Raw genomic sequence first — 27,683 nt, 5'->3', positions numbered from 1 at the left:
ATTCCTGGAACTTCATTTACTTTTCCCTCCTTCCCTGAAGCACCATATTTTTCCCCATCTAGGTTATGCATGCCATAAAAAAAGCAATTTGCTATTATATGTGGCATAAGGGCAACACTTTCCTTAGGAGGTAAATAAGTTTTTTTCCTTTTTTTTTTTTCTTCTTCAAATTTTATTTTAAATCCCAGTGTTGAATTTAGGGATCATGTCAAAATTTCCAACACATTTCCAACAGGCAGCCTCTATAGTAAATGGTGAATCAGATGTATTTGGCTTGACTTTGTCAGCTTTTTTTTTTTTTTTTATCTTTTGGATAACCTTGGTAATTAAAACAACACCACAAAATATTGTTTCAGAATATTGTGCTGAGAATAGTTTAAATATTTCACCTATAGCTGAGTAGCAATTTACAATACAATCCAGACTTTGTTGTCCTATGAGAATAAAGAGGTGCATTGTTTAAATGAAATGATGGATTTATCTATTATAGATCACTCTCCATTGTACAGAAAATGCTCAGTTAGAATAAACGAACCTTCCCCTGCGCTTCCAAACTGTGTGCTGTGTCTGTGAGACTTTAATATTAAAACATGCTCTTAGCTTTTCCAGGTTGACTTAGGACCTGATTTTAATCTGTGTAATACAGTATTCCCGTTAATAATAACGTGTAATTAAGACATCCGTTAAAAATCCATAACGTTAATTTAATGGAGAAAATCTAATACAGTTCTATTGGAATTTTTACGTTAAATTAACTTTAACGGGCTTTTAATGGATGTCTTAATTAGATCTCATTATTAACGGGAATATTCCACAAATTAAAATTGGGCCCTTAAAGTTTTAATGAAAAAAGTTGCAGGAATGCGTTTAAAACGGACACCCTGTTTTCATGCATTCTGTTGGTTCAGAGGTGAAGCTGCTTTTGAGTGGCAACAGGTGCTGCAAGGAGAGATCGCCAGTGAAGGTGGCCGCTTCACCTTGCGCTCTTGATGACGCCATCTCGCTTTCTTTCAAGTTCGATTCTGCACCCTTCCCAGTTTGCCAGTCCCATCTGACAGTGGTGCATGCTGGGAACTAAGTTTACAAATGGCTCAAGCTGACCATCGAGGATGCATATTCTAGCACTACACAGGAAGAAGCCTTTGGCAGCAGCACGGTTAAGCCTGTCTATTCCAACAACTTCACAGAAGATGAACATGGTTGGGAGGTTTTCTTGGCTCAAACTCTGGTTTAACTTAATAACTGTTCTACTCTGGGGTGATTAATGGCTCCCCGGTGCAGGGGCAGGACTAGGGAATCCAGGTGCAACCTTAATTGTTACACTGAACAGAAACATTTCCTTTAGACAAACGTTCCCAGGGGTGTTATAAATAGGAAATGGACGTTACCATGAAAAGTAAGCTCCCAAGAGCAGCCCACTTGGACATTAAACTATGAAGAGTGATACGCCCCCTCCCTTTCCTGTTACAAACGGACAAAGCAAGTGCGTCAATGCTCCCAGTCATTAGTTTTCCTCAGTGGCACTTTGTTTTTTCCTGACAGTGAAGAGAGGACCTTGGAGATGTGACAGTCCCATTGCAGTTTATCAATGAAAATCTAATATCATCCATAAGGAGAGAAGTGGAAATCAATACTTCATTACCAAATTGTTAGTAAGGATGAAGAGAAATGATTGGTGTGATTTTTTTTTTCTTTCTGCAGTCTTCTTGGAGCCGGGTGTCAGGAGGAGGTCAGTGGTCCAATGTCAGAAGCAAGGAAGAAGGGTTGAGTGAGGGAGATCCAGGCGGGGAGATCAAGGCTAAGGCATGTGTCCTGCAGAGAGTCAGAACAGAAGAAGAGTGTTATTTCCAGAGGAATGGCATGGGCAACCATCTTCTCCAGCTGCCTGTTTGCCCTAGTTGGTTTCCTACTGCTGTGATGAGGACCATGACCAAAAGCAGCTTGAGGAGAAGAGGGTTAACTTGGCTCACACTTCCACATCACAGTCCATCACTGAAGGAAGTCAGGACAGGAACTCAAGGCAGGAACCTGGAGGCAGAGCTGATGCAGAGGCTGTGGAGGATGCTGCTTACTGGCTTGCTCCTCATGGCTTGCTCAGCCTTTTTTTTTTTTTTTTAAATGCAACTCAGGAACATCTTTTTAGGTAACTACGGAACCATCTACAGTGAGCTGGACTCTTCCACATCAATCATTAATCAAGAAAATGTCCCACAGATTTGCCCACAGGTCAATCTGTTGGGGTCATTTTCTCAATTCAGGCTCCTTCTTCCCAGATGTCCCTGGCTTATGTCACACTGATAAAACCCAGACATGTTCCTGTTTCTACTAATGTTCTGAGTAGAGTCATAGTTAATCAAGGTCAAGGTCTTAGCCAGATGATGGGACAGAAAAAAGAGGGGCCAATTTAGGAATTTTTCTTTTTAAATGTAAAACCAACCAAAACATTTTATTTATTTATTTCCAAAATTATATCGAAGAACTGTTTTTAAACATATATTTGTTTATTTATGCTGCACACACACACGTGTGTGTGTGTGTGTGTGTGTGTGTGTGTGTGTGTGTGTGTATGAACATAGAGGTGTCATGGCACATACATGGAGGTCAGAGGACAACTTGTAATTGGTTATCTCTTTTGACTATGTAAGTTCCAGGGTTCAAACTCAGGTCATCAGGCTTGGTACCTACTAAACCCTTTCACAGGCCCCTATCAAAAAACCATTTATATATGGGAGAGATGGCTTAGAGGTTAAGAGCACTGACTGCTCTTCCAGAGGTCCTGAGTTCCCTTCCCAGCAACCACATGGTGGTTCAAACCATCTATAATGAGATCTGGTGCCCTCTTCTGACCTGCAGACACACGTGCAGGCAGAACACTGCATACGTGATAAATAAATCTTAAAAACAAAACAAAAAAAACCCATTTTTATATATGGGAGAGACATACCTAGGTTCATAGAAAGTACATCCACAATTGCTACAAGGCAGAAGCAACCCATCGTTGGATGAATGGGTAAATAGAATATAGTAATACACACATGGAATACTACTACTACTTAGCCTTTAAAAGGAAGGGCGATTTGATTGTTCTGTGACGTGAGTGAATGCTGTGGATATCGCTCTGTGTAAATAAAGTTCTGATTGGCCAGTGGCCAGGCAGGAAGCATAGGCGGGACAAAAGAGAAGAGAATTCTGGGAAGTAGAAGGCTGAGAAGAGACACCGCCAGCTGCCGCCATGAAAAGCAACGTGTAAAGACACTGGTAAGCCACAAGCCATGTGGCAAAGTATAGACTAACAGAAATAGGTTAATTTAATTAGTCATCTATGATAATCATACTCATAGCCATGTTAGTTAAGTCTTCTAAGTATACAAGAGATATTTCAGATAGATAGGTAATCTTCAAATACTTCAAAGGTCTACAGAATATGGCATTTAAAATACTTTTAAAATTTAGACTTTCTGGGCAGTGAGACATGTCTGCTCCTGGCAGCACCAATTTACTTCAGAGAGGAGGATGGGCACTGAAGACACTTCATATGGGATTTATCTTCACCTTGGCAAAAATAGCCATTTGGGCTAGAAACTGTTCTTGCCTGGACTGCTTGATCAACTGGACATGCAGGACCCATAGAAAGGTGACCACTAAACTTTGCTTGACAAAATGGTCCTTCAGGTTCCTGCTTCGCAGAGGAAATTGCCAGACGTTCTACAGGACACTGAGAGAAGTGACCAAGAGACTCTAGCCCTGTGGGCTGAAGACAAATGCCCCAACTTTACAAAGGAACATTAGGTGACTGTCCAGGCTGCCAGCTGTCTCTGTCTACCCTGCAAGACTCCCGAAAAATGCTTGCATCCTTCTCCCGGTTCTCAGGTAATATTATATCCTTCTGAGGTCTTTGATGTAGTTGAAGACTAGATAGTTATAATTTCCTCAGTCATGATAAAAGATAAGTTAGATATAAAACCTTAGACTCACAAATATAAGATAGATAGGATATCTTCTTTAATATTGTAACTGTAATTCTTGCTTGATAATTGTTTTGTTATATGTAATTGTACTATGTAAAAGTTAAAACCTTCCTTAAAAAAAGAAAAGGGGAAGTGCTGTGGATATTGCTCTGTGTAAATAAAGTTCTGATTGGCCAGTGGCCAGGCAGGAAGTATAGGCGGGACAAGAGAGAAGAGAATTCTGGGAAGTAGAAGGCTGGGAGGAGACACCGCCAGCCGCCTCCAGGAGAAGCAACATGTAAAGACACTGGTAAGCCACGAGCCATGTGGCAAAGAATAGATTAACAGAAATGGGCTAATTTAAGATAGAAGAAGCAGATAACAAGAAGCCTGCCACGGCCATACAGTTTCTAAACAATGTAAGTTTCTGTGTGCTTACTTGGTTAGGTCTGAGAGACTGTGGGACTGGCGGGTGAGAGAGATTTGTCCTGACTCTGGGCCAGGCAGGAACACTCCAACTACAAGTGAACACTGAGGAAATTATGCTAAGTAAAAGGTGGCAGTCACAAGAAGGCGGACTCGGTGTCTACCTGATACTTTTAATGGCCATGAACCTTCAGTTTTGCAAGATGACCAGTTCTGGAGATGATGGTTTTGGTTGTACAACACTGTGAATAGATGTAACAGCTCCAAAGTATATGCTTAAAAAAGGATCAAAATGGTAAATTTTATATTGTATTATTTTACTATAATTGAAAATATATAATGTACTTATTCACTATAAAGACTTTCTGGAAAAGTGTAACTTCTACTCTCCCACTCAGAGAGAACACTCATTCACAGTTAGCTGTATGTCCATCTCCAGTCATTGTGTTTTCATGTGTTTTCTGAGGTCCACATAGCTACTGGTGCTGCCAAGTACCACTGGTCTAGTTTTCCAGTGGAAAACATTGTAGGGGACAGCAGCTGGGGTTTGCGTCTGATGATGGACAGTGTGGCTGGAGTTTGCTAAACCATTCTTACCCTCCTGGACATGGACTTGGGTTCCCACTTGATTTAATGGTACAAAGCGTTCTGATGACAGTTTTATGTCTACATCTTTTCACTATGTTGGGGTGTTCTCGTAGGCTTAACCTCCTAGGTCTAGTTCTTGAGTCAACTGGAGGGAATGATTTTGTGGTGAGAAAACAATATTAAAAATGAATCGAAAGGCCAGGCATGAGAGCTGAGGGCTCAGCACCGAGGGTGGCTGAGTTGTGAGTTTGAGGCTAGCCTAGGCTATATACTGAGACTGTCTCAAAAGTCTAACCATGAGTGAAATGGCTGAGCAGGAAAAGGCATGGAGCCTGATGGTCTGGGGCTTATGTAAAGGGAGGGAGGACTGATGCTCCCAAATTGTCCTGACTTCCGCGTTCATGCTGTGACACGTGCATGCCCCCCAACACAAATAAATCTAGTAAAATTCTAAAGCAGAAAGAGGGGATGATGAATAATCTACCGGTTACCTCAGCTCAATATGTGTGGAGATAGATAGTTGTTCATGTTTGAATTTTTTTTTAAATTTATTTTTATTTTTGAGTCAGGGATCTCTCTCCTTCCTCTTATCCTGGAACACCCCCACCCCTGCAACAGGGTTTCTCTGTGTAGCCATTGGCTGTCCTGGAATTCACTCTGTAACCCAGGCTGGCCTCGAACCCACAGAAATCCACATGCCTCTGCCTCCCAAGTGCTGGGATTACAGGTGTTCGCCACCACCACCTGGAGGAACTCGCTTTGTAGCCCAGGCTGGCCTCGAACTCACAGAGATCTGCCTGCCTCTGCCTCCCGAGTGCTGAGATTTGTGCCACCACGCCTGGCTCGCAGCAGGAGCTCTTAACTGCCACAAATGATTTATTCTTAAAAGTTATATATTTATTTATTTATTTGCTAATGTATTTATTTACTGTATTTGTACATGTGATGTGCATGTGGAGGCTGGGGGTCAAGCACAGCTGTTGTTTCTCAGGCATGTTCATCTTGTTTTTTTGCGTCACGGTCCTTCAGTAGGCTGAAGCTCACCAGGTGGGTGGAGCTGTGGAGTAGAGCATCCCAGGGATCGACCGGTCTCTTCCCAGAGCTGGGATGACAAGCCCCACCACACTTGACCTCTGATGTGGAGTCCGGGACCCAACACCTGCATGGCAAGCAGTGACGGGGCTATCCTTCCAGCCTCCTGTTATGGCTGGAATCTGAAATGTCCCTCCCAGCTAGTGAGAACTATGTTGGTGGCTGTGGAACCCCACAGGGATAGGAACTAGCTGATGGAGGCAGGACACGAAGACCATGCTTTTGGAAGCTGCCTGGCCCTGGCTTCTGCCTCCTTCTCTCCTTTCTGATCTGCTGTGATTCCAACAGCCCCTGCCTTGTGGCCCCAGGATGACTTAGCTGCTTCAGCCTCCCTCCCTCCCTCCTTCCCTCCCTCCCTTCCTCCTCCCCTCCTCCTCTCCCTCCCCAGAATGGAACTGAAGCCCCCTGCAAGCAGAATGACTCTTGCCTGCTTTAAGTTTTTCCTCCCAGGTTGGTCCCAGTGACCCAAAAGCAACGAACGCTCTTGTTACTGTTGAGTTATGATGCAAAGCGCTAGCCACCACTATCCTTGGTAAGTTAGAGGCATTTCCCCAGGAACATCTATCTGAGCACTCTGGCTTTCAAATTCCAGATATGAGGGTCTTGTATCACAATCTATCTGGGAGGCTGACCCCACTGGCAAAGTCCCTGGGAGTAGTCAAACGTGGTGCTGTGTGATTGTGATCCAAGGATCTGAGAGACAGAGGCAAGGGGGTCAGGAGTTCCAGGCCAGTCTAGACAACATACGACCCTGTCTCAAAACCAACCCAACAAAAAAGAAGGCCTTTACATCTGACCACGGAGAGATGGAAGATGTGGTACCTATGGGAGGCCAGTGTGCTGGAGGCATGGTAGATGAAACTTGCCTCTTAGGTCATTTGGGGCCTAATAAGATCCTAGAAGAAAACTGAAAGTAGGAAATTAAGGAAGGTCATTAAGAGTGTTGTTTCTCTTTGCTTGCAATTCGATTACATAAACTGGATTAAGAAAGAAACCAAAGAAAGGGGCATTGGCGACCTCAGGTCTCTGTTGAAGGCCCAACTTTGTTGCTTCATAAGTCTTTTTCTACCTGCTAGTATGTTGCTCTGGTGTGAGAAAAATAAAATGAAAATAAATAAAAAATTTAATTACATATCTAAAAGGTCATTGGCTATGTTAATTAGGTAGAGTTTGGAAGGGAGAGTCAGGCAAGAAGATAGCATTATTTTCTTATTTATTAAGGAGCCACCATCAGATGTTCAGAATTATCTATATTTTAATTTGGCCATTGTACTGGTTGGTTTTATGTCAACTTGACACAAGTTAGAGTCATCAGAGAGGAGGGGGCCTCAAGTGAGAAAATGCCTCCACAAGATCCGGCTGTAGAGCATTTTCTTAACTAGTGATTGATGGGGGAGGACCCTGCCCACTGTGGGTGGTGGTATCTCTGGGCTGGTTGTCCTGCGTTCCACAAGCAATCAGGCTGAGCAAGCCATGAGAACCAAGTCAGTAAGCAGCACCCCTCCATGGCCTCTGTGTCAGCTCCTGCCTCCTGGTTCCTGTCCTGACTTCCTTCAGTGATGAACAGTGATGTGGAAGCATAGACCAAATAAACCCTTTCCTCCCGGAGTTGCTTTGGCCATGGTGTTTCATTACAGCAATAGTAACCCTGACTAGGACAGCCATATGGCTTTTTAATCCTCTGGCGATTGTTTGTGTCAGTGGCTCCCTTCCCTAGCCCTTGCTCCATCCTTCCTGTATCTTCTGCTCTTGGTGGGATGCTCTAGTATTACTGCATCAGGAGGCACTTTATAATGGCTGGAAGGGAACAAATGGAGGCTGGGATGTTAGGTCCCTGGTACTGTGGAGAGTTCCACATGGGGTGATGTGGTTCCTCACAGCACAGATGTTTTGGGGAACTTGATGCAGGTCTGGTCTTCTACCCTCAACTCGGATCCTATTCGAAGACTGTGCATTCTATCCTGAGATTGACAGGCTGTTGAGCCACACCCCTGGCTGTTCCACACAGGTTCCCATGACACCTGGTTTCAAAGCACATTATGTACACACACACACACACACACACACACACACACACACACACACACACACTCTCTCTCTCTCTCTCTCTCTCTCTTTTCTGGAATGGACTGTAGCTAAGGGGTCTGGGTGATTTGCTCCTGTGGTGAGCAGGTTAAGGAGCATAGACAATTGACTCCTATTGTAAGGCTCCTCAAAGATATTTGGTTGAAAACAGAAAACACAAGAGAAATTGTAATGTTGAAATGAAAAAAAGTCGTTAGAAAAAGAGACTATGACAAAGAGGTGAACTGAAAATGGAGATAAGGACTTTCGATGGTGCCATCCTCAAAGAAACCACAGTTAGTATTTCTCAAATTGATTTACAGTTTGAAAATCCAAATTGGCTCCCTCTCTTTGCTTAGTCTTGCCATCAGTACTTCATTTAATTTTTCCTAAGAGAAATCTCTCTGTGAATAAACTCTTAAACTTTGGTGGACAAATTTTACTTCTTACAGAGAATTAAATAATTGCTTAAGTGCACACAATGCTCTGATATGCAGACGCAGATTCATGTGGGTAGGCAGATCATGCTTCCAAATCTCTCTGATTTTATTCTGTGCCCCAGTCGTCCTTGAACTTGAGCTCCTCCCCTACTGAATGCTCTGCTCTTGAAAGAGTCATGGAGCCCAGCTTGGCCTCAAACTCACAGTGTAGCATTGCCGTGGATGACCTTTAGCTTCTAAATCTCCTGCTTCTATCTCCCAAGTTCTAGGATTACAGGCACATGGTACCATGCTGCTTGATGAAGTCAAGCTGGGGATGGAATCGGGGTCTTCATGCAGGTTAGGTAAGCACTCTGCGCACTGAGCCACATCTGCAGCCCCCGATGGCATTTGCTAATTCTTTTCTCCCAGTTAATTTTTTTTTTTCTGCCATTGGAAACAGAGACTGAGATGAGCTGCTTCTGGAAAGGGAAGTCTTTTCCTCTCTCTGTTTCTGTCTCTCTGTCTTTCTCTCTCTCTCTGTCTCCCTGTCTTTCTCTGTCTCTGCCTCCCTCCTCTCTGTCTCTGTCTCTGTCTTTCTCTTTCTCTCTGTCTCTCTCTCTCTCACACACACACATACACACACACACACAGCTGAGTTTCTGTGGAGGACAATATAAATATTTATTTTCCTGATTTCAAAGCGTTTACTCTTAGGCACAGGCCCAGCTGCCCCTGACTTCAGTAGGATCTGCATCCAGAGACCAGAGCTGCTTTGTCAAGGCGGTCTCATCCCACCCTTGAAGAGGAATACAAACTACAGTTATTTACTGTATAGTTTTCTCCTTGGAATGTGGGACTATGACGCTAGCTGTAATTACCACACTGGAAAAAATCTCAACTTTTGAACTTCTTTTAAAGCTTGGCTTGTCATAAATCTCACAGGTATGTCAAATGTATGATAGATACATCAGGACCCCAGCCAGGCAGGCAACGGTCCACGGTTGGAGGTGGGGGACTTTTCCGTGGGATTTACTAATCAGCACCTGAGCAAAAGCTCCTGCGGGACCTCTATCTCCTGTCTCCGGCCCCAAATGACCGCGCATTGGGCACACAGGATGTGCTGCTCTGGGTTTGCCTGCTTCATGGAGCCCTTGTTAGCTTTCTGTAGCCGTGACCAAACTCCTGACCAAAGAACAGAAGAATTAACAGAAGGATTTCTGCTGCTAGTGTCCCAAAGGTTTCAATCCTCATGGCAGAGAAGATGCCAAGTAAAAGGGGGGTACAGAAAGGGGACAGGCTGTGGTCCCCAAGGACACGCTCCAGACACCTGCTCCCTCCAGTGCCCGCCCCCCACTTCACCACCCCAAATAATGTGCCCATTCTGAACCCATTAAGGGATGCATCCTTTGATTAGGCCCCAGTCTCACGTGTCATGGACACACCCAGAGGTAGGCCTAGTAATTTCCTAGGTGCTTCCTAACCCAGACCAATTAGGGTGAAGGTCTCCCTGAGACACCCAAGGGGCTCAGGACCCTTTGTATCTCTGTGTGCAGACTGGATGCTGAGGAAACCATCCGAGACAGGATAATACTCCCAGGAAAGCAAGAGAAAAGGTGGGAGAGAAGATGCAGGGCCTCCCAAGAGTGGGGCCACACTGTCACCTTCTCCTGTGTCCGCCGTAGCTGTGGATACTGTCTTAGCATTCACTCTTCATCTGCCCAAGCTGGGATGAAAGGGTCTCCATGAAGCTTTGCCCAGTACAACCTTCCCGACAGCTAATGATGGGCTTATGGAGTCCTAACTGCTGAATGGTTGTTCCTAATTATAATCAAAGGTGTGCCAATCTAAGTAAAATTGGTAAGACCAGGAGCCAGTCCCTGCTATCTACTCCCCTCCATTCCCCATGAGCTTTTTAAACTTGCATCTGTTCTCAGTATGACGCTTTGAGGAGGCTTGGGTTGAATAATTACCAAAAAGAAATGGAGCTCAGGGATAAGTACAACTGTTTTTTTTTTTGGTTTTTGAGACAGGGTTTCTCTGTGTAGCTTTGCGCCTTTCCTGGAACTCACTTGGTAGCCCAGGCTGGCTTGGCCTTGAACTCACAGAGATCCACCTGCCTCTGCCTCCCAAGGCTGGGATTTAAAGGCGTGCACCACCACCGCCTGGCTGTTTTTTTTTTTTTTTTTTTTTTTTTTAAAGAAAGAATGGTTAAGGTTATTTTAAAGACAGAAAGGAATAGTTTCTTCTTTTTTAAATATTTGGTTCTACCCTTCATTGGGTGCCCATCTTTGGCCTGAGGTATGACTGCTGTTTTAATTCTTTGTGTGTGTGTGTGTGTGTGTGTGTGTGTGTGTGTGTGTGTGCGCGCGCGCATGCGCGCACATATGTTGTACATGTGTGTGGAAGCCAGAGGACTATGTCTGGTGTCTTCCTCGACTTAACTTATTTTATGTTTTTGAGGCAGGGTTCTCACTGAATTTGGAACTCATCAATTTGGTTAGACTGGCTGGAGGTTGATTTCCAGGGATCTGCCTATCTCTGCATCCCCAGGGCTGGGGAAGAGTCGTGGGCCACCCCATCCAGCTTCTCCTGTGGGTTGTCGAGATCTGACCTCAGGTCCTCACAGTTTCATAGCAGGCTTCTGTTTTATTTAATGCCTTGAAAATATTTTATTGATTATTACTTGTGTATGTGTGTGTACATGTGCACACATGAGCCACAACATATGTGAAGGTCTCACGACAACATGTGTGAAGGTCTTATGACAACTTGCAGAATGTTTTCTTCTGCCCTAAGTGTTCTGCTGACAGCAGGCTCCGGAGACACCTCACTGGCCCCTATGAGTTCTTACAATCCCCAAAGGAAGCTTGTACGAACTGTTTCCTGCGTTTACAGAGTTGGGGATCAAACACAAGGCTCTGTGCATGCAGGGCAAGTGCTCTACCACCGGGCACCCCAAACTTGCCTGCTCCGTTTGCCTCTGGACTACTTGCTAACAGTGAGGCTGTGCTGTTTATGGGCTACCCAACTCTGGGGAAAGATGTCTCTTTCTTCCAACCACTTCTCTGCTCACTAATCAGGGACATCACAGCACATCACCCGGTATCATAAGTGCCCAGCAGAATGCAGATTTCTGGATCTGGAGAGATGGCTCAGTGGATAAGAGCACCGGCTGCTTTTCCAGAAGACCTTGGTTCAGTTCCCAGCAAGTACATGGTGGCTCCCAGACATATGTAACTCCAGTCCCAGGGTTTCTGACGCCCTCTTCTGGCCTCTGTGGGCACTGCATGCACATGGTGCACAGACATACATGCAGGCAAAATACTCATACACATCAAATAAAAAATAAAATAAAAAAAATTAAAAAATCCAGATTCCTTTAACGATTTTTATTTCTTTTGTGGTTTTTATTATGTGACATGTAATAAAGTGCTTTGGAAATGCTTTGGAGTGAGATGTAGAATAAATTTAAAAACATACACATGAAATTCATTTATGCTTGAGAAAGAAGTCATTAGGCCTCAGAAAATGGATTATTCTTTCTTTCTGGAAATTTTAAAATTAAAGTAGCAGAGAGGCTCTTCAGCCCCTTCACTCAACACTGGGTGAAAAGAAATCAGTTGTCAATTCAAATGTGAAGCTAAGAAAAACTTCCTTCCTTTTATACACACAAAAAGGGATAAAGCAGCCTTTCAAAACATCTGATGTCGCCGCTAAGCAAGAGAATGCACAGTCATGACACCCACCATCTCATTAAGGACTGGCTCTGCATTTGACAAGTCTAGCCGAGGGTGGCATCCCTTCCCTCCCTACAAATGAGCAAACAGAGGTGTGGTCGGGAAGGGCGGGAATTATGGGTTGGAAGAGGCAGCCAGTGGGTCTGAGTATTTTTACCCTCAAGCCTGTTCTCGGCCAGTTTTTTTTTTTTTTTTTTTTTTTTTGTTGTTGTTGTTGTTGTTGCTGGAGCTGTGGAGAATTTCCCGAAGCACATTGTTCGGGAAAACTATACAATGAAGAATGATAAGGACTGAAAAACTGTCCAGTGACTGTCATTTTTTCAAAAGATTAAATTCAAAAATTAAAACAGAATAAATACCAGGCATCGTCCTGAGACTGGAAAGGACAGTGTCCCTGGTGGCTTTGATGTGAATTATAATTTCATGTCTTGTGGTGGCAGATCGTATGGTGACGATGCTGCTGGGTGGTTGCTCTTGGTGCTTGGCCATGGAAGAGAGAAAGCGAGTAATTTCCCTGTACCCATTCTTAGAGAATCACATCCCTATACTCCCAAACAGCCCTAAAACTGTTTGAATGAGGTCTACATGCTGGCAAACATCACCATAAACAACTCGGACAGCTTCAAGTCGGCCGCCAACGACATGATTCACTGTGGCGCCCATCTTCTCTACGTGGGGCTCAGAGCCAAATGTTATTTATTTCAAGTGACTTATGGCCAAATGAGGTTCACAGTGTCGACACAGCCGGGGAGGGGACTTCATTGGAACCAAAACTGGGGCTGTTGGCTCTTAGGAAATGCTGTTTGCCTCCAGAGCCTGGAAAATCGTCATGGCGAGATTTTTCTTTACCACTGTGTTTGTGGATCTAAAGCCTCTGGGTATTCTCTGTGGCAGTGTCTACACTGGCAAAAAGGCTGGTGTGTTGGGTTACATAATTAGGCAATTCAGGTAAAGCTTGAATAATGTCTTTTTTATTTTAATGAGTCTGTCCCCTTATTGAGTGCTCATCATCCACTCTGGTTTTATTCAGGTTTTTGTTTGTTTGTTTGTTTGTTGAGACCAGGTTGGCCTTGATCTTGCTCTGTAGCCAAGGTTGACCTCGCACTCAGGAATGGGATTTCAGGTATGTGTCACCACACCCAGCAATGTTTTATTTAAATTTTTAAAAAGAAAAACTTAGTATTTAAAAAATGTGTGTGTGTGTGTGTGTGTGTGTGTGTGTGTGTGTGTACACCATGTGCATTCAGGTGCCTAAGGGGGCAGAGGAGGACATCAGATCCCCGGAGCTGGAGTCTCAGGTGGTGTGAGCCACCGGCTTGAGTGCTGGGGATCTGGAAAAGTAGCAAGTGTTCCAACACTGGAGATCTTCATTTAATTCTTATCCTGATCCCCAAAGGAAGCTTTCATGACCTCTGTTTGGAGGTCAAGAGATTTAGGGGACAGGAAGTGGCAAAGCGAGGGTGTGAACGAACTTGTGCCGTCCTGTCTTGGATGCACATGCTCTGTCTCAGCGATAACAGCCATGATTCCCAAACCGGATCATTCTTAGTTACAGCCAGACGTCACCTGAGTTACTGTTTCCTTTTCACATGGGAGGACCCAGAGGTCATCGGTGCACTTTCCCCCAGTGACCCCGAGATGAAATCAAGACTTGTCTTGAGTCTCAGATCAGTTAACACCAACCAGTTCCTGAAGATTGCTCCCAAGAGTCCCTTAAGCTGCTAAAAACCAAACTAAACCAACAACAAAACAAAAGACAAGGCCCAGCCTTTAACACTGACACTCGGGGCAGATCTCCAGTCCCAGGTCAGCCCACTCTATAGAGTGAGGTCCAAGCCAGCCAGGGTTACACAAGGAAACCCTGTTTTTATTTATTTATTTATTTATTTATTTATTTATTTATTTATTTATTTATTTATTTATTTAAGTGAACAGTTATTTACGGGCCCACGAGGTGGCTCAGACAGTAAAGGCTCCTGTCAACAAGCCTACTGACCCGAGTTCAATCCCCTGACTCACATGGTGGTAGCAGGAGAGAAACAACCTCTGCAAAGTTGACCTTTGACCTCCATGCACAGGCATCATGGCTCACAACTGCCCTCCCCTCATAAATAAATAAATGAAAGAAATTCACTTATTTGTCTTAGAAGCCTGACAACCCATAGTCCATCCTCAGAGGATCATTTAGTATTTCAGAGTCCAGACTGGTTGCCCTAAGTTCCTCTCTCAGCCCTCATTTGTAAATAATACATCTGTAAACAGTAGATCAATGTCTTCACACTTAGCCTGTTCCTCTGCCTGTACAGAATTACAGAAACCGAAGTGGATGGTCTCAGGACCATCCTCACTTCTGATCTCTGACTTTTCCTGCCATTATACGGATGGTAAAATGGAGGCACAGACTAGAAATTTGTCTACACACAGACCTCTTGGACATTGGGTGGCATTTGTAATTGTAATGCAAAACATCCATTAGTTATTGTCTGGATTCTCAATTTCTGGGAGTCTACATTTGTTTAACCAGTCAAGAAGTTTTTTCTTTCTTTTTTTTTTTTTTTTTTTTTTTTTTTGAGACAGGGTTTCTCTGTAGCTTTGGAGCCTGTCCTGGACTAGCTCTGTAGACCATACTGGCCTCGAACTCACAGAGATCCGCCTGCCTCTGCCTCCCGAGTGTTGGGATTACAGGCGTGTGCATCCATATACACACATATATGTGTACATACATATACAAGTGCAATGCCCTTGGAGGCCAGAAGAAGGCGTCAGGTCTCCTGGAAGTGGAGTTACAGAGGTTGTGAGCAGCCAACCTCTATGTCTCAGGGCTGAGAACTGAATTTTGAGTCCCCTGGAAGTCTGAACTGTGAAACTCCTCCAGCCCAGTAAGTAGTTACTTTTGACAATACAGACAAGGAAAGTAAGACTCTGAGATGGTAAAAGCCCGGGAGGCCAAAGGCTCAGGTAACAGGATCTGACTGTGGCCCTAATGGCCTCACCTCTCCATCCTGGTCCCACTCCACAGTTACCACCCCTGGAGCCAGCCCACTACTGGAGGCTCTGTGGGCCTCAGGCACGGCACAGGCCTGGGGCTTTTTGTAATGTTGCTACAGTGTTTGAGAGCTTAATGAGTTAATCTCATTCATTTAATCAGTTAATTCTCCCCATCCTCTCCCTCTCCTCCTTCCCCTCCTCCTCCTCATGCCCTCCTCCCTGACACACTCACTGTGTAGCTCAGGCTGGCCAGGACCTTGCTATGTAACCCACACAGCAGATCAATCTCAGGCTCATTGTAAGTCTGACTCTCTAGTGCTGGGTCTGGCTACTCATTTTTTTTTTTTTTTTTTAAACAGACACAAAACACATAACTTGTAAAATTATATTATACGTTTTCTTGGTTTATTTTCTTCTCTGCCCATCTCTAAATCTGCATTTCTCTATCAATTTAATTTTTTTTATACCACACAAACACAAACACTCCCAAGCCAAATGAAAAGCACACACCACTGTTTACAGAGACAGCCAACCTCACATGTAAGCCCTGGTCCACAGGGTCTTCAAGCCCACCGTCTGTGTCACCCAGGCTGCCCAGAAATGACCCCGCGCCAGGCAACATGGGAAGCGTACAAGCTTCCCACAGCAGGGTTGAGATGAGAGCCGTCAGTGGTGCCATTTTCCAGACGTTTCCACTGGCTCCTGGGAATGTGAAGTGACTGAGGTCACATGGCTCTCAGAGATGGTGGAGGAGTCAGGATCCCAAAGTCTTCTGCCCCCCCCCCCCCACTCCGAACGCTCCCTCCATGCCCACCAGGACCTCAGGCCTACACTGCCCCCTAGAGGGTATCTTCAGGCTCACAGCCTGGTTTCCGATCTGCCCCCAGATCAGCTCCAGAACAGCTGTGGTTAAGTATTCTGAACCCCACACAGAATTTACTAGATACCTTTCAGCACTTCCAAGCAGAGCAGTGTGTGAAGCAATAGGAAAGACGATAAAGGGAGGCTGGCATGGGGGTGCCTAGTCGCAGGCCATCCCTCACGAGGTGGGAACAGGAGCTGGGCAGTGGTCCTGGGAAGCAGCCAGGGACTGCAGAGAAATGGTTCAGGCTTTCTCAGCAAAGCAATGCCAAACGCTGAACTGGGTCCCCAGCACCCCAGGCTGTGTCTCTTTGGAGGCAGCCTTCAAAGAAATAGTCAACGAGGAGAGGAAATGTGGACACTCCGAGTGTGTGCACACACGGGGATGACCCTGGAAGAGGATTCCAGAAGACAGGCATGTGCAAACCAAAGAGGAAGCCAGCAGTGTCCACACTGTGATCTTGGACTTCCAGCCTCCCAGTGCTGTAAGAAAAACCGAGTGAGTCACCCCTCCCCCAGGTCTGTAGCATGTAGTGGTAGCCTGAGTTGATACAGGCAGGGAGGGAAATGAGGATCCAATGTTTGGAAATGACCACATGGGCCTCTGGGCAGTCTGCTCATCCACATTCTGGAAATGTGCTCAAATGTGTTCTCACTTGACTATCCTGCCTGGTTTGAGGTGGAAAGGTCATATGTTATTATTAAGGACATAAAAATAAATAAATGAAGTAAAATTGAACTCCACACATCTCCATAAATCAACTTGGTGACCAGCATGGCACGTGGCACTCTTGTTTTGCAGAAAATACAAATGTGTTTGTAGAAGAAAGTCTCTGGACAGTTCTTAGAAACGGTTGATTCTAAAATTCATCAACTTCCACAGGGAGGTCAGAACCAGCTTCCAGGAGCTTGGAGAAACAAATGGAGGCATCTCAGATGTTAGTTCTAGACCAAGATAAGGGGCTCAAACAGCTTCTCAGAGGTAGAGAGACATGGAGTGTTTCAGAGGCAGCAAGCCTGAGAAAGCCTGGGGAGCTCCACCCTCACTTTAAGCATATAAGGTTAATTTTCATCTAGTTTCTAGATTGGGCTCCCTATCAGATTTACTTGAAAAACTTTCAGCCACTACTAAAATTATTATAAACTTACACAATAGTGATGTTAATGGTGAATATCTGATGCCTGAAGAGAACAGGTGAGGCAATAACATTTTGTGTGCTTTAAAAATGATTCATTTATTTTGTGTGTGTGTGTGTGTGTGTGTGTGTGTGTGTGTGTGTGTGTGCACCATGTAGGTGCAATACTTTTAGACACCAGGAGAGGGCATTAAAGCACCTGAAACGAGTTACAGGTGACCATGAGCTTATGGGAACTTAACTCCTCTGTGAGAGCAGTATGTCCTCTTAACCACTGAGACATCTCTCTGGTCTCCAATTGTGCATGTTTTACCTCTTCTTTTACCATTGGACATGAGACAGATACTGGGAAGCATTTACTTTATGGCTGTGTCTGCTTTGACACAGGGCATGGTGGGGAAGAAGTCAGATGGTTCTCCTGAGAGAACCGTGGCAATGTGGCAGCAAGCCATCGTGACCATGTCATGGAAGTGGAGGAACGAGGCAGGTGCTGGGAACCCCAGGGGCTGCAGGTATGAGAAGCAATGAGCAGGGGCCCAGAAAGGTCTCTTTAAGGTGATGACAATTGGGTGGAGACCTGAACAGTAAGGGAGTATGAGCCCTCTCGGGAATGGGGAACTGGAGGGCTTGTGTCTGGTAGAGCATCTGCAGATACCAGACCACAAAGACGAGAAAGCATTTGAACAAGAAAGAAACAGATTTAAGATCAACATGAATGGAGGCTCAGCCACTTTTGCTAAACCCAACCAGTATCTAGAGCCACAGTGCACTCTACCCATTGACACGCACTGCCCCTGCATCAAATCCCACCTGCTGCTTATTGTTAAATGGCCTATGGGCTGAGAGTGCTTTCCACATTTTTTTGTTTGTTTGTTTTGTTTTTTGTTTTTTGTTTTTTGTTTTTTTCGAGACAGTGTTTCTCTGTGTAGCTTTGCACCTTTTCCTGGAACTCACTTGGTAACCCAGGCTGGCCTTGAACTCACAGAGATCCGCCTGCCTCTGCATCCCGAGTGCTGGGATTAAAGGCGTGCGCCACCACTGCCCAGCTTCTGCTATGGCTTGCTCTGACCCCAAGGCAACTTTATTAATATACAAATAAAATCACATTTTACAAATATAGTATCACCACAGATAAGGGCCTGATGGGCACAGAGCCCAGTGTGTTGTTTGCCTGTTGTCTGGGGATCCTTGCATGCTCTCACAGCTGAGTTGTGTAGTTTCGATCAAAGCTTTGAGGTCTGCAGCATACATGCTTTGCTACCTGGCTTTCTGCAGAGGGGGTTTCTTATCCTCTGCTCATTGGAAACAGCTCCTTGAGCGCCTGTGGAACACCCGTGGGAATGACTGCTCTGTCACTGATAGTGGGTTCCTTTGCCTGACATGTCCAGTCTCTTGGCATAGGCAGCCCTGCAATCCTGGCCCTAGAGACAAATGCTCCAGGAAGAATGATGGCTGATATTTTTTCCTTCAGGCAGGATTTGGGGAAGAGGCTGGAGAGATGGCTCAGTGGTCAAGAGAGCTGCTCTTACAGAGGACCCGAGTTCCTTTCTTGGAACTCACAACAGGCTGCTCACAACTCGATGCCTCTGGTCTCTTTGGACACCTGCTCTCTCATTCCTCAACACACACACACACACACACACACACACACACACACACACACACACTCACTTACTTAAATAATAAATCTTAAGAGATCTATGAGTTGAGATAACACCACCTCCGTTCCAGCATTGTGTTGCGTATCAGAATTTCAGTAAGAGATAAAATGGCTTTGGTCCTTCTGTGTCTTCTAGTTAAACATATTTCCAGCAGACAGGCCCTTCTCCCTCCATGCTTAACTGCCTGTACTGTGGGCTCGGCAGCTGCTTAAGTGAGACGTTCTGAGTGAAGTCTATGGAATACACGTCTATGCATCAATGCCTTATGCTCAGGAGTTGTTTCCATAAATAATAACGAGAAGAGAAGACACAGTAGAGGGCCAGCAAGATGGCTCAGGGAGTAGGGTGCTCACTGCCCAGAGAGATACCTGAGTTTGATCCCCAGGATCCACACCGTGGAAAGAGAACCTGTTGCAGCAAGCTGTCCTCTGACCTCTGCATGCAAGCTGTGGCATGTGCATGCTGACACACATACATGCACGCATCATAAATAAATAGCAGTAAACCAGGCTCTATTCGAGTACTGGTCAGGGATGTAGGTGGGCAACACCACACTTAGATTTGCACACTGCCATGTTCACACTGTGATGAAACCCTAGTAGGGACTCTTGACCTAGAATCCGTGCATAAAATTCAGGAGGTCCACATTCACCTCCCTTGGTCACAGCCCAGAGACTGAGAACTGGTAAAGCTGGCACTTCCTTCAACGGCATCAAACCATGACGGTAACACATTGTCATTTTTATCACCAACATTTTTAGCCAACATGTCACAGACACCTCATGTCACCTAGCTGCTACAAGGACTCTGTGATATTGACCATGCCCATTATGTTGTAACTACACCAGTGATTAGCTGTGGTGATGGTCATGCCTCTTAATGCATAGAATGACTTCATATGTCACGACACTGGCAAATTACACTCTTTAATATTTGATAACTGCGCTGCAATGATTAAAAATATAAGTATTTCATTTCCTGTCTTTCAAAACATTAGTTTTGAGAAAGGTCTCATGGGAGTCATCAGAGAGCAAGGAAGTCTGAAGTCTGGAGCAGTAAAGAACTTTGGAGCCCTGGGCAGCTTTAAGCCAAGCAATTCTTTAAAAAAAATACTTATTTTATTTTTAATGATGTGTATATGTGTATCTGTCTATGTGTGTGTATGTACACATGAGTCCAAGTGCCTGTGGAGGTCAGAAGAGAGGAGCAGGTCCTCTGGAGCTGGAGTTCCAGGCAATCGTGATCTGCTCCATGTAGGTGCAGGAACCTAACTCTGGTCCTCGGAAAGAGCAGCAAGTGCCTGTGACCACTGAGCCATCTCCCCAGCCCTCGCTATATGCTTTCGTGTGAGGATGGAGAGCCAGTGGCTTCCTAAGCTAGTCATTATCCCACAAGTGATCACTCTCATCTCAGTTTTAACTTAAGAGGCTCTGGACATCTCTTTGACCCTCCATGCCACGAAGCTATCACACAATGAGGCATTTTAACTAGATCCCTTCAGTTCCTTTTGCACTGAGGGCTGGTCTGAATGACCCCAAGTGAGTCAAGAGAAAGGTAGTCATTTAATTTGTTGTTGTTTCCATAAATCAGGGCCCACTCATCAATTTTGCCACATATTTGAGATTGCATGTTATTGACAATGTGTTCATGGAGAAAAATGGAGTTTGCTGGCAAAGCTGTTCCATTTTCTGAAGATTAAATTGTTCACTGTACAGGCCGCCATCTGCCCTCCCTGGAAGGGAGTTTTCATTGTTGGCAGAGGCATTCCGAACCCAGACGACAAAGTAAAGTCTCTTTCTCATTATTGCTGCACTTAACCAAAGGCAAATTCATCCATCCATCCATCCATCCATCCATCCATCCATCCATCCATCCATCCATCTATCCATTCATTCGCCCATTCATTGAATGCATCGCTCATTCATTGCCCATGCACTGAGCATCGTTCTGTGCTGTACTTATGAATAAAGCCATCTAAAGTCCAAAGAAGGGCTCCTGTGGAGGGATACCATGTGTCTTGTAGCTGATGTAGCCCCCATTCATGCACTAGATCCTTGAAGGACTGACATTTTTACCCCACACTCAATCTATGTGATAATTTGGCTCAGTGTAAGATATGATTCTCCCTTCAAGATGTTTAGAGTCTACAAGGTTGATAAGTCAGTCACATCAAAAGACAACATAATAGCCATGTGGTAGTGTACACCTTTGATCCCAGCACTCAGGAAGCAGAGTCAGAAGAATCTCTGTGAGTTCAAGGCCAGCCTACTCTACAAAGTGAGTTAAAGGACAGCCAGGGCTATGTAGAGGGACCCTGCCTTGCAAAAACAAAACAACAAAACAAACATAAAACATGTCTTGAAGAAACCAGCAAGCAGAGCTCATTTCTGAGTAGAATCTTCGTGGAAGACTTACCTGAGGAATGTGGAAGAAGCAAGAAGGTACCTTCATACACACGAGACTGGTTTATACTGCACTCCCTAGCTATAGACGTGGGTGTTGATCTCTGTATTCTGTGGCTGAACCTTTGAGGTTCAGGGAGGTTGAGTTCATTCCAGTCCTGGTAACTTATAAGGGATGATGATATGACACAGGTCCCCTTCTCATCTCTACATTTGATCCCTGGGTCACATAGAGCATGCCCTCTGCACCCTTGACACAGGTCCACCCTCACGTCACTTGCCTTGTCCCACTACACAAACTGTGTCTGAAGCTGCTCTTACCCTTTCATTTGTCACCCATTGTTTCTTCACCCTACATGAGGATGCTCGTGTCTTGTCAGCTATTTAGTTGGCCGTGTGGGCATGTCATGGGCATTTTGTTAACTGCCAATTGATGTAGGAGGGCCCAGCCCACTGTGCGTGCTGGCACCTGGGGCAGGTGGTCCTGGGTTGTGTAAGAAACCAAGCTAGTGAGCAGTGTTCCTCCGTGCTTCCTGCCTTTGCTCCCGCTTGAGTTCCTGCCCTGTCTTCTCTCAGCAATGAACTATGACCTGGAAGCATAAGCCAGATTAACCCTTTCCTCTCTGAGTTTTCTTTGGCTATGGTGTTTCCTGAAAGCAACAGGAAAGCAATCAGGAAGTGAGGACAACTTTTGGGGGTCAGTTCTCTCCTTCCACTTCATGGATTCCAGGGATGGAATTTAGGCTGTCAGGCTTGGCAGCAAGTGCCTGTACTTACTGAGCCCTCTCACCAACCCTTAACTAAGTATTTTAATTGGTCATATTTTAGATCTAGACAATTATGACTAGAGAATGAGGAAATCACACTCCATCCTAAAGAAGAGCACCATCACCTAGGCCCCTGTAACTGTGTGCACCGTGTCAAAGGTGCTCATCTTCAGGAATATTCTTCAATTACATCAACATCATAGGATGGGTTTGGAATTTTGTTTGACTTCCCCTGCCCCCCAGAACGACTTTCTGATCTGTCATCTGAAATGTGTGTACTTCTGGCTGGGAGTGTGAGGGTCATAGTGAGGCGTGACGGGGGAAAAGAGGAGGTTGATGGGCGGGGGGAATTCCCAGAGTCACAGCTTAGCACTTTTCCGTTTGCTGGTAGCTGGCATGAATACATACACAAAAAAATGTGGTCTTCAAAGCCTTTTTAAGAGTAAAAGTAGTCAAAATTTCCTCTGAAACTAAGAATAGTGAGATAAGAATACTTATACTTATCTCCATGGGCTTTGCCTAAGTTCATGAAAAGTCAGGAACTATATACTGGCAAGAAAAAGCAACTCCTGTGATTTCTGGAACTCTCTGTTGCCAAGGCAACAACTCATGCCTTACCTATACATCACTTTTGCAATGTAGCAGAAAAAGGGCCTCTCCAAGGATGGAGGGCTGTATTTTCAACAGAGGAAATGGGAACACACACACAGTGACACCAAAAGCACAGGTCAAAATAACCAGAGTAAATATGTGCAATAGCGCTAACTTCCACTTGCTTTAGCCGATGCGAAAGGAGAAAGCCAGAGTCCTTGCCTTCCAAGATCACAGTGAGGCAAAAGCTAAATTAAGACATGTTCATCCACGGAAGTAACATTTCAATCAACAAACGTTTGAGAACCTTGTTAGAGCTTTATTTCTGTTGCTGTGATAAAATACCCTGACCAAAAGCATCATGGGAGAGGGAGGGTTTGTCTGACTTACAATTCCAGGTCACAGTCTATCACTGGGGAAAGTCCAGGTAGCATCTCAATCAGCTAGCCACATCAGACCCAGGTCCACAGTGAAGAGCACAGAGAAATGAGTGCACCCAGGTTGTCTGTTTGCTTCCACTGAGCTGTCTCTTGTCTTGTGTAGTTCAATACTCCCTGTCTAGGGAATGGTGCTACCCACAATGGGCTGAATCTTTTGACATTATTTAACAATAAAAACAATCACCACACAGAAATGTCCATAGACTAGCATGATCTAGGTAATATCCATTTAGGCTCTTCCCAGGTGACTCTAGGTTGTGCAATGTTGACATTTAAAAACTAACCATCATTTCTCCTAGAACATCCTGGGTACCACAAAAAAATCTCAGCAACTCCTTTTCTGTCCTTATCAACTGACAAAGAGAACACAAACCACATAATAAAGAGTAGACCGGTGTTTCTGAAGGGAAGCAAATGTTGTTCTGGAGGCTTCTTAGGCAGCATTTCTCAACCTGCAGATCATGACCCTCTTGTGTGGGGGGGATAACATATCAGATATCTTCATATTAGAAATTTGTATTGCAATTTATAACAGTAGCAAAATTACTGTTATGAAGTAGCAACAAAAATAATTTGATGGTCGGGGGTCACCACAACATGAGGAACTGTATTAAAGGGTCACAGCATCAGGAAGGTTGAGAACCACCATTCTAAGGAAGAGTTTTGTGGATACACAAATGACAGCATTTAGACACTCTGCACAGGGAGAGGGAAACCGATCCCACAAGGAAGCAGTCAGTTTAATTGAAGAATTAGGAAGCAATCATTAAAAACTGATGGAGAATCAATTAGAGCATTTTAACTCAGAAAGCCGGAGCAGGTGGGCCTTCATTCACATGGAAATCAGGAATCAGGAAAAGAATCTGGAGAAACAGCAAGGCATAACCTGGGTGTGCTAGCACATGCTTGTAATCTGGTACCCAGAAGCTGGAAGCAGGGGGAATTTACAGTTCTGAGGCCAGCCTGGGCTACATTGTGAAATCCCATCTCAACACAAAACAAAAGAAAAGACATAGACTTGTTCAGATAACACTTAGGGGTGTGTGCTGGCTAGTTTTATGTCAGCTTGGCACAAAAAGAGTCATCTGAGAGAAGAGAAACGCAATTTAGGATATTCCTCCACAAGGTCTGGCTGGAGACAAGTATGTAGGGCATTTTCTTAATTAGTGGTTGAGGAGGGACATCCCAGCCCATTGTGGATCTTGCCATCCCTGATCTGGTGGTCCTGGGTTCTGTAAGAAAGCAGGCTGAGCCAGCTGTAGGGGAGCAAGCCAGTAAGCAGCACTCCTCCACGGCCTCTGCATCGGCTCCTGCCTCCAGGTTTCTCTGCAGTGCGCCCAGTGCACAGCGAGGGTCTCATAAATACTGTGGGATGAGCCAGTGGTAATTGCAGCTAATCATAAACCTTATTGGCTCACTTTCTGAGCCATACTGGGCCATGAGGTTTTATTTATTTTATTTTATGCATATGGGTATTTTTCCTGCATGCCATATGTACCACATGTAGTACCCATGGAGACCAGAAGAGGACTTTGAATCCCCTGGAACTAGAGTTTCATATGATGTGAGCTGCCATGTGGGTGCTCGAGAATGAACCTGTGTCCTCTGCAAGAGCAGCAAGTGCTCTTAACTGCTGAGTCATCTCTCCAGCGCTCGCTCTATCTATCTATCTATCTATCTATCTATCTATCTATCTACCTACCTATCTATCTATCATCTATCTATCTATCTATCTATCATCTATCTATCTATCTATCTATCATCTATCTATCTATCTATCTATCATCTATCTATCTATCTATCTATCATCTATCTATCTATCTATCTATCTATCTATCTATCTATCATCTATCTACCTACCTATCTATCTATCATCTATCTATCTATCTATCATCTATCTATCTATCTATCTATCATCTATCTATCTATCTATCTATCTATCTATCTATCTATCTATCATCTATCTACCTACCTATCTATCTATCATCTATCTATCTATCTATCTATCTATCTATCTATCTATCTATCATCTATCTATCTATCCATCTATCATCCTCACATCAACTTAATGAATAAGATCCTTGGGAAATAAAGGGGGAGATCAGCTCAGCCCCTTGCCTGAAGGATCCAGCTAAGATCTGGGCGTGTGTGTGTGTGTGTGTGTGTGTGTGTGTGTGTGTGTTGGAAATGGTGGTGCTTCCCAACTCCGGGGAACACATGCTTACCTGTCCTGTGATCCTACCTTTCTAGAGCTAAGAACGATGACTGATAGCAAAATGATAGTGTAGGGTTTCCTTGGGGAACCACAGTGGCCTGACTTCAGAGTTATTTGACCAGGACAATCGCATCTCCAAGTTCCCAGGCTTTATTTCCATAAGCACCTGATCAGTGTGCATGGTGTGTATACATGTATGTATGGTGTGTGTACATGTGTGCATGGTGTATGTACAATGCTGAAGATATCCTTAGAGTTATACACTTAAAAAAATCTTTGTGTATGTGTGTATACGTGTGTGTATGGTATGTGTGCATATGTACATGGTATGTGTAAGTGGGGGGGGCACATGCTAGGGTGTAGAGGTCAGAGGACAATTTGTTTGAGGCAATTTTTCTTTCTTGTTTTGTGTTTCCCATACTAGGCGAGCCTGCCCATAGCTTCCAGGGATCCTCCCATCCTCCACCTTCTATCATGCCACAGAAGCATCGGGATTACTAACATGTACTACTGACATGTACTACTGGGGAGCTGCATTCAGGTCATCAGGCTTGTGATTTATCACTGAGCCATCTTCCAGGACAGAGATCTGTGGTGGTATTGTATTCACCAAAATATTGTGTACCCTAATAAACTTATTTGGGGCCAGAGACAGAACAGCTACAATATTATACATAGAGGGTAGGCAGTGGTAGCACATACCTTTAATCCTAGCATTCCAGAGGCAGAGATTTACCTGGATCTCTGTTCAAGGATACAGCCAAGCATGGTGACTCACACCTTTAACCCCAGGGAGTGAAGGCAGAAAGTAGAAAGATATATAAGGCGTGAAGACCAGAAACTAGAAGCATTTGGCTGGTTAAGCCTTTAGGCTTTGAGCAGCAGTTCAGCTGAGACACATTCAGATGAGGACTCAGAAGCATCCAGTCTAAGGAACCAGGATCAGCTGAGGAATGGGCAAGGTGAGGTAGCTGTGGCTTTTTCTATTTCTCTGATCTTCAAGTATTCACCCCAATACCTGGCTCCAGGTATTATTATTTTATTAATAAGAACTTTTAAGATTCTTGCTACATCTCCACTTTTGATTCTGCCCGTTGACTTGCCTAGCTGTCACTAACCTGTACAGCAGCTTGGAAAGGTAGTAGTTATTAATCTCCTTCCCCAGGTGAGGAAAATATTGTCCAGATAAAAGTCATATGTATAAAATCACACAGCTAGATGGATGCTGAATGGCTTCCTCCTGTTTCATGGTATTTTGGCTAACACGACCGTCAAAGGCTGTAGGAATTGTGTGCCTCACATTTTAGCAGACATCACCAGACACCACTTAAACTATGTGATCAAAGTGAACTTCACCAGCAATAAGACATGTCATTGTCATGAAACTACTGAGAAGGGCACACGTTGCTAAGACATCGTAGTGGGAACTCTGTCCTCCGGGCATGACATGGCTGTTGCCATCTTGAATCAGAGTGGTTGTGATGACCCACAGGAGACCCTCACAAGACCATTAAGGTTCCCTCATAGAAATAAGATCATTAGACCTTCATCTGAGATTCCAGCTACACTCTCCCTGTCCCTCCCTTGGCTTCAGCTAATCATGCAGTAGCTGGGTAGGGGCTTGAGTGGGTGGGTGGGGATATGGTACTGTTTAAAGGACATAGAAGTTTGGCTTTGGGAGGGACTCCAGGAATGATGTTTCTGAGAGCTGTTACCCATCTTTCAAGTCATGCAGCTGCCTTTAAATAACCCTAATACTCCCTGGGTCAGCAAGACAGGCTTGAGTGGAACCATTGCTTTGGTCTGTGTCTTGGTTAGGGTTTCCATGGCTGTGAAGAGGCACCATTACCATAGCAACTCTTATAAAGGAAAACATTTAATTGAGGTGGCCGCTTAAAGTTTCAGAGGTTTAGCCCATTTTTGTCATGTCAGGGAGTATGGTGCCTAGGAGTATGGCAGTGTGCAGGCAGATATGGTTCTGGCTACATCTTGATCAGAAAGCAACAGGAAGTGATCTGAGACATTGGGTGGTATCTTGAGCATATAAGAAACCTCAGAGCCTGCCTCCACAGTGACACACTTCCTCCAACAAAACCACACCTACTCTACAAGGCCACACCTCCTAATAGTGCCATTCCCTTTGGGGGGCATTTTCTTTCAAACCACCACAGTCTGCTAGTGTCCTGTCTCTAGGAATAGTACTACAGCAGGTATTCTTTTTGCACAACACCTAACATCAACTCAGGGATCAGAAGACATTAGACAAAGGCGGAGTGGGAGACAGCTCACAAAATAACTGATCTGTACTCGCCAGAGGCTCAGTATCATAAAAGACAGGGAAAGGCT

General features: G+C 44.6%; 1 protein-coding gene across 2 annotated transcripts in view; it reads right to left on the bottom strand.

Annotated features, from left to right (window-relative positions):
• Positions 1 to 288: 288 nt before the first annotated feature.
• Tshz2 (teashirt zinc finger homeobox 2) overlaps positions 289 to 27,683 on the bottom strand; it is a 450,165-nt gene continuing 422,770 nt past the window's right edge. For both annotated transcript variants that reach the window (XM_036183635.1, XM_036183636.1), the window contains exon 3: positions 289 to 1,812. Coding sequence is in view for 1 of the 2 variants with exons in the window: in XM_036183636.1 (XP_036039529.1) it covers positions 1,811 to 1,812 (2 nt within the window). In the remaining variant the exon portion in view is untranslated. The remainder of the gene's footprint in view (positions 1,813 to 27,683) is intronic.

This window comes from Onychomys torridus, chromosome 4 (assembly GCF_903995425.1).
Source record: "Onychomys torridus chromosome 4, mOncTor1.1, whole genome shotgun sequence".
In the NCBI taxonomy this organism is placed as follows: domain Eukaryota; kingdom Metazoa; phylum Chordata; class Mammalia; order Rodentia; family Cricetidae; genus Onychomys; species Onychomys torridus.
The sequence above is the reverse complement of the archived record's forward strand: the minus strand, read 5'-3'. Positions and strand labels throughout refer to the sequence as shown.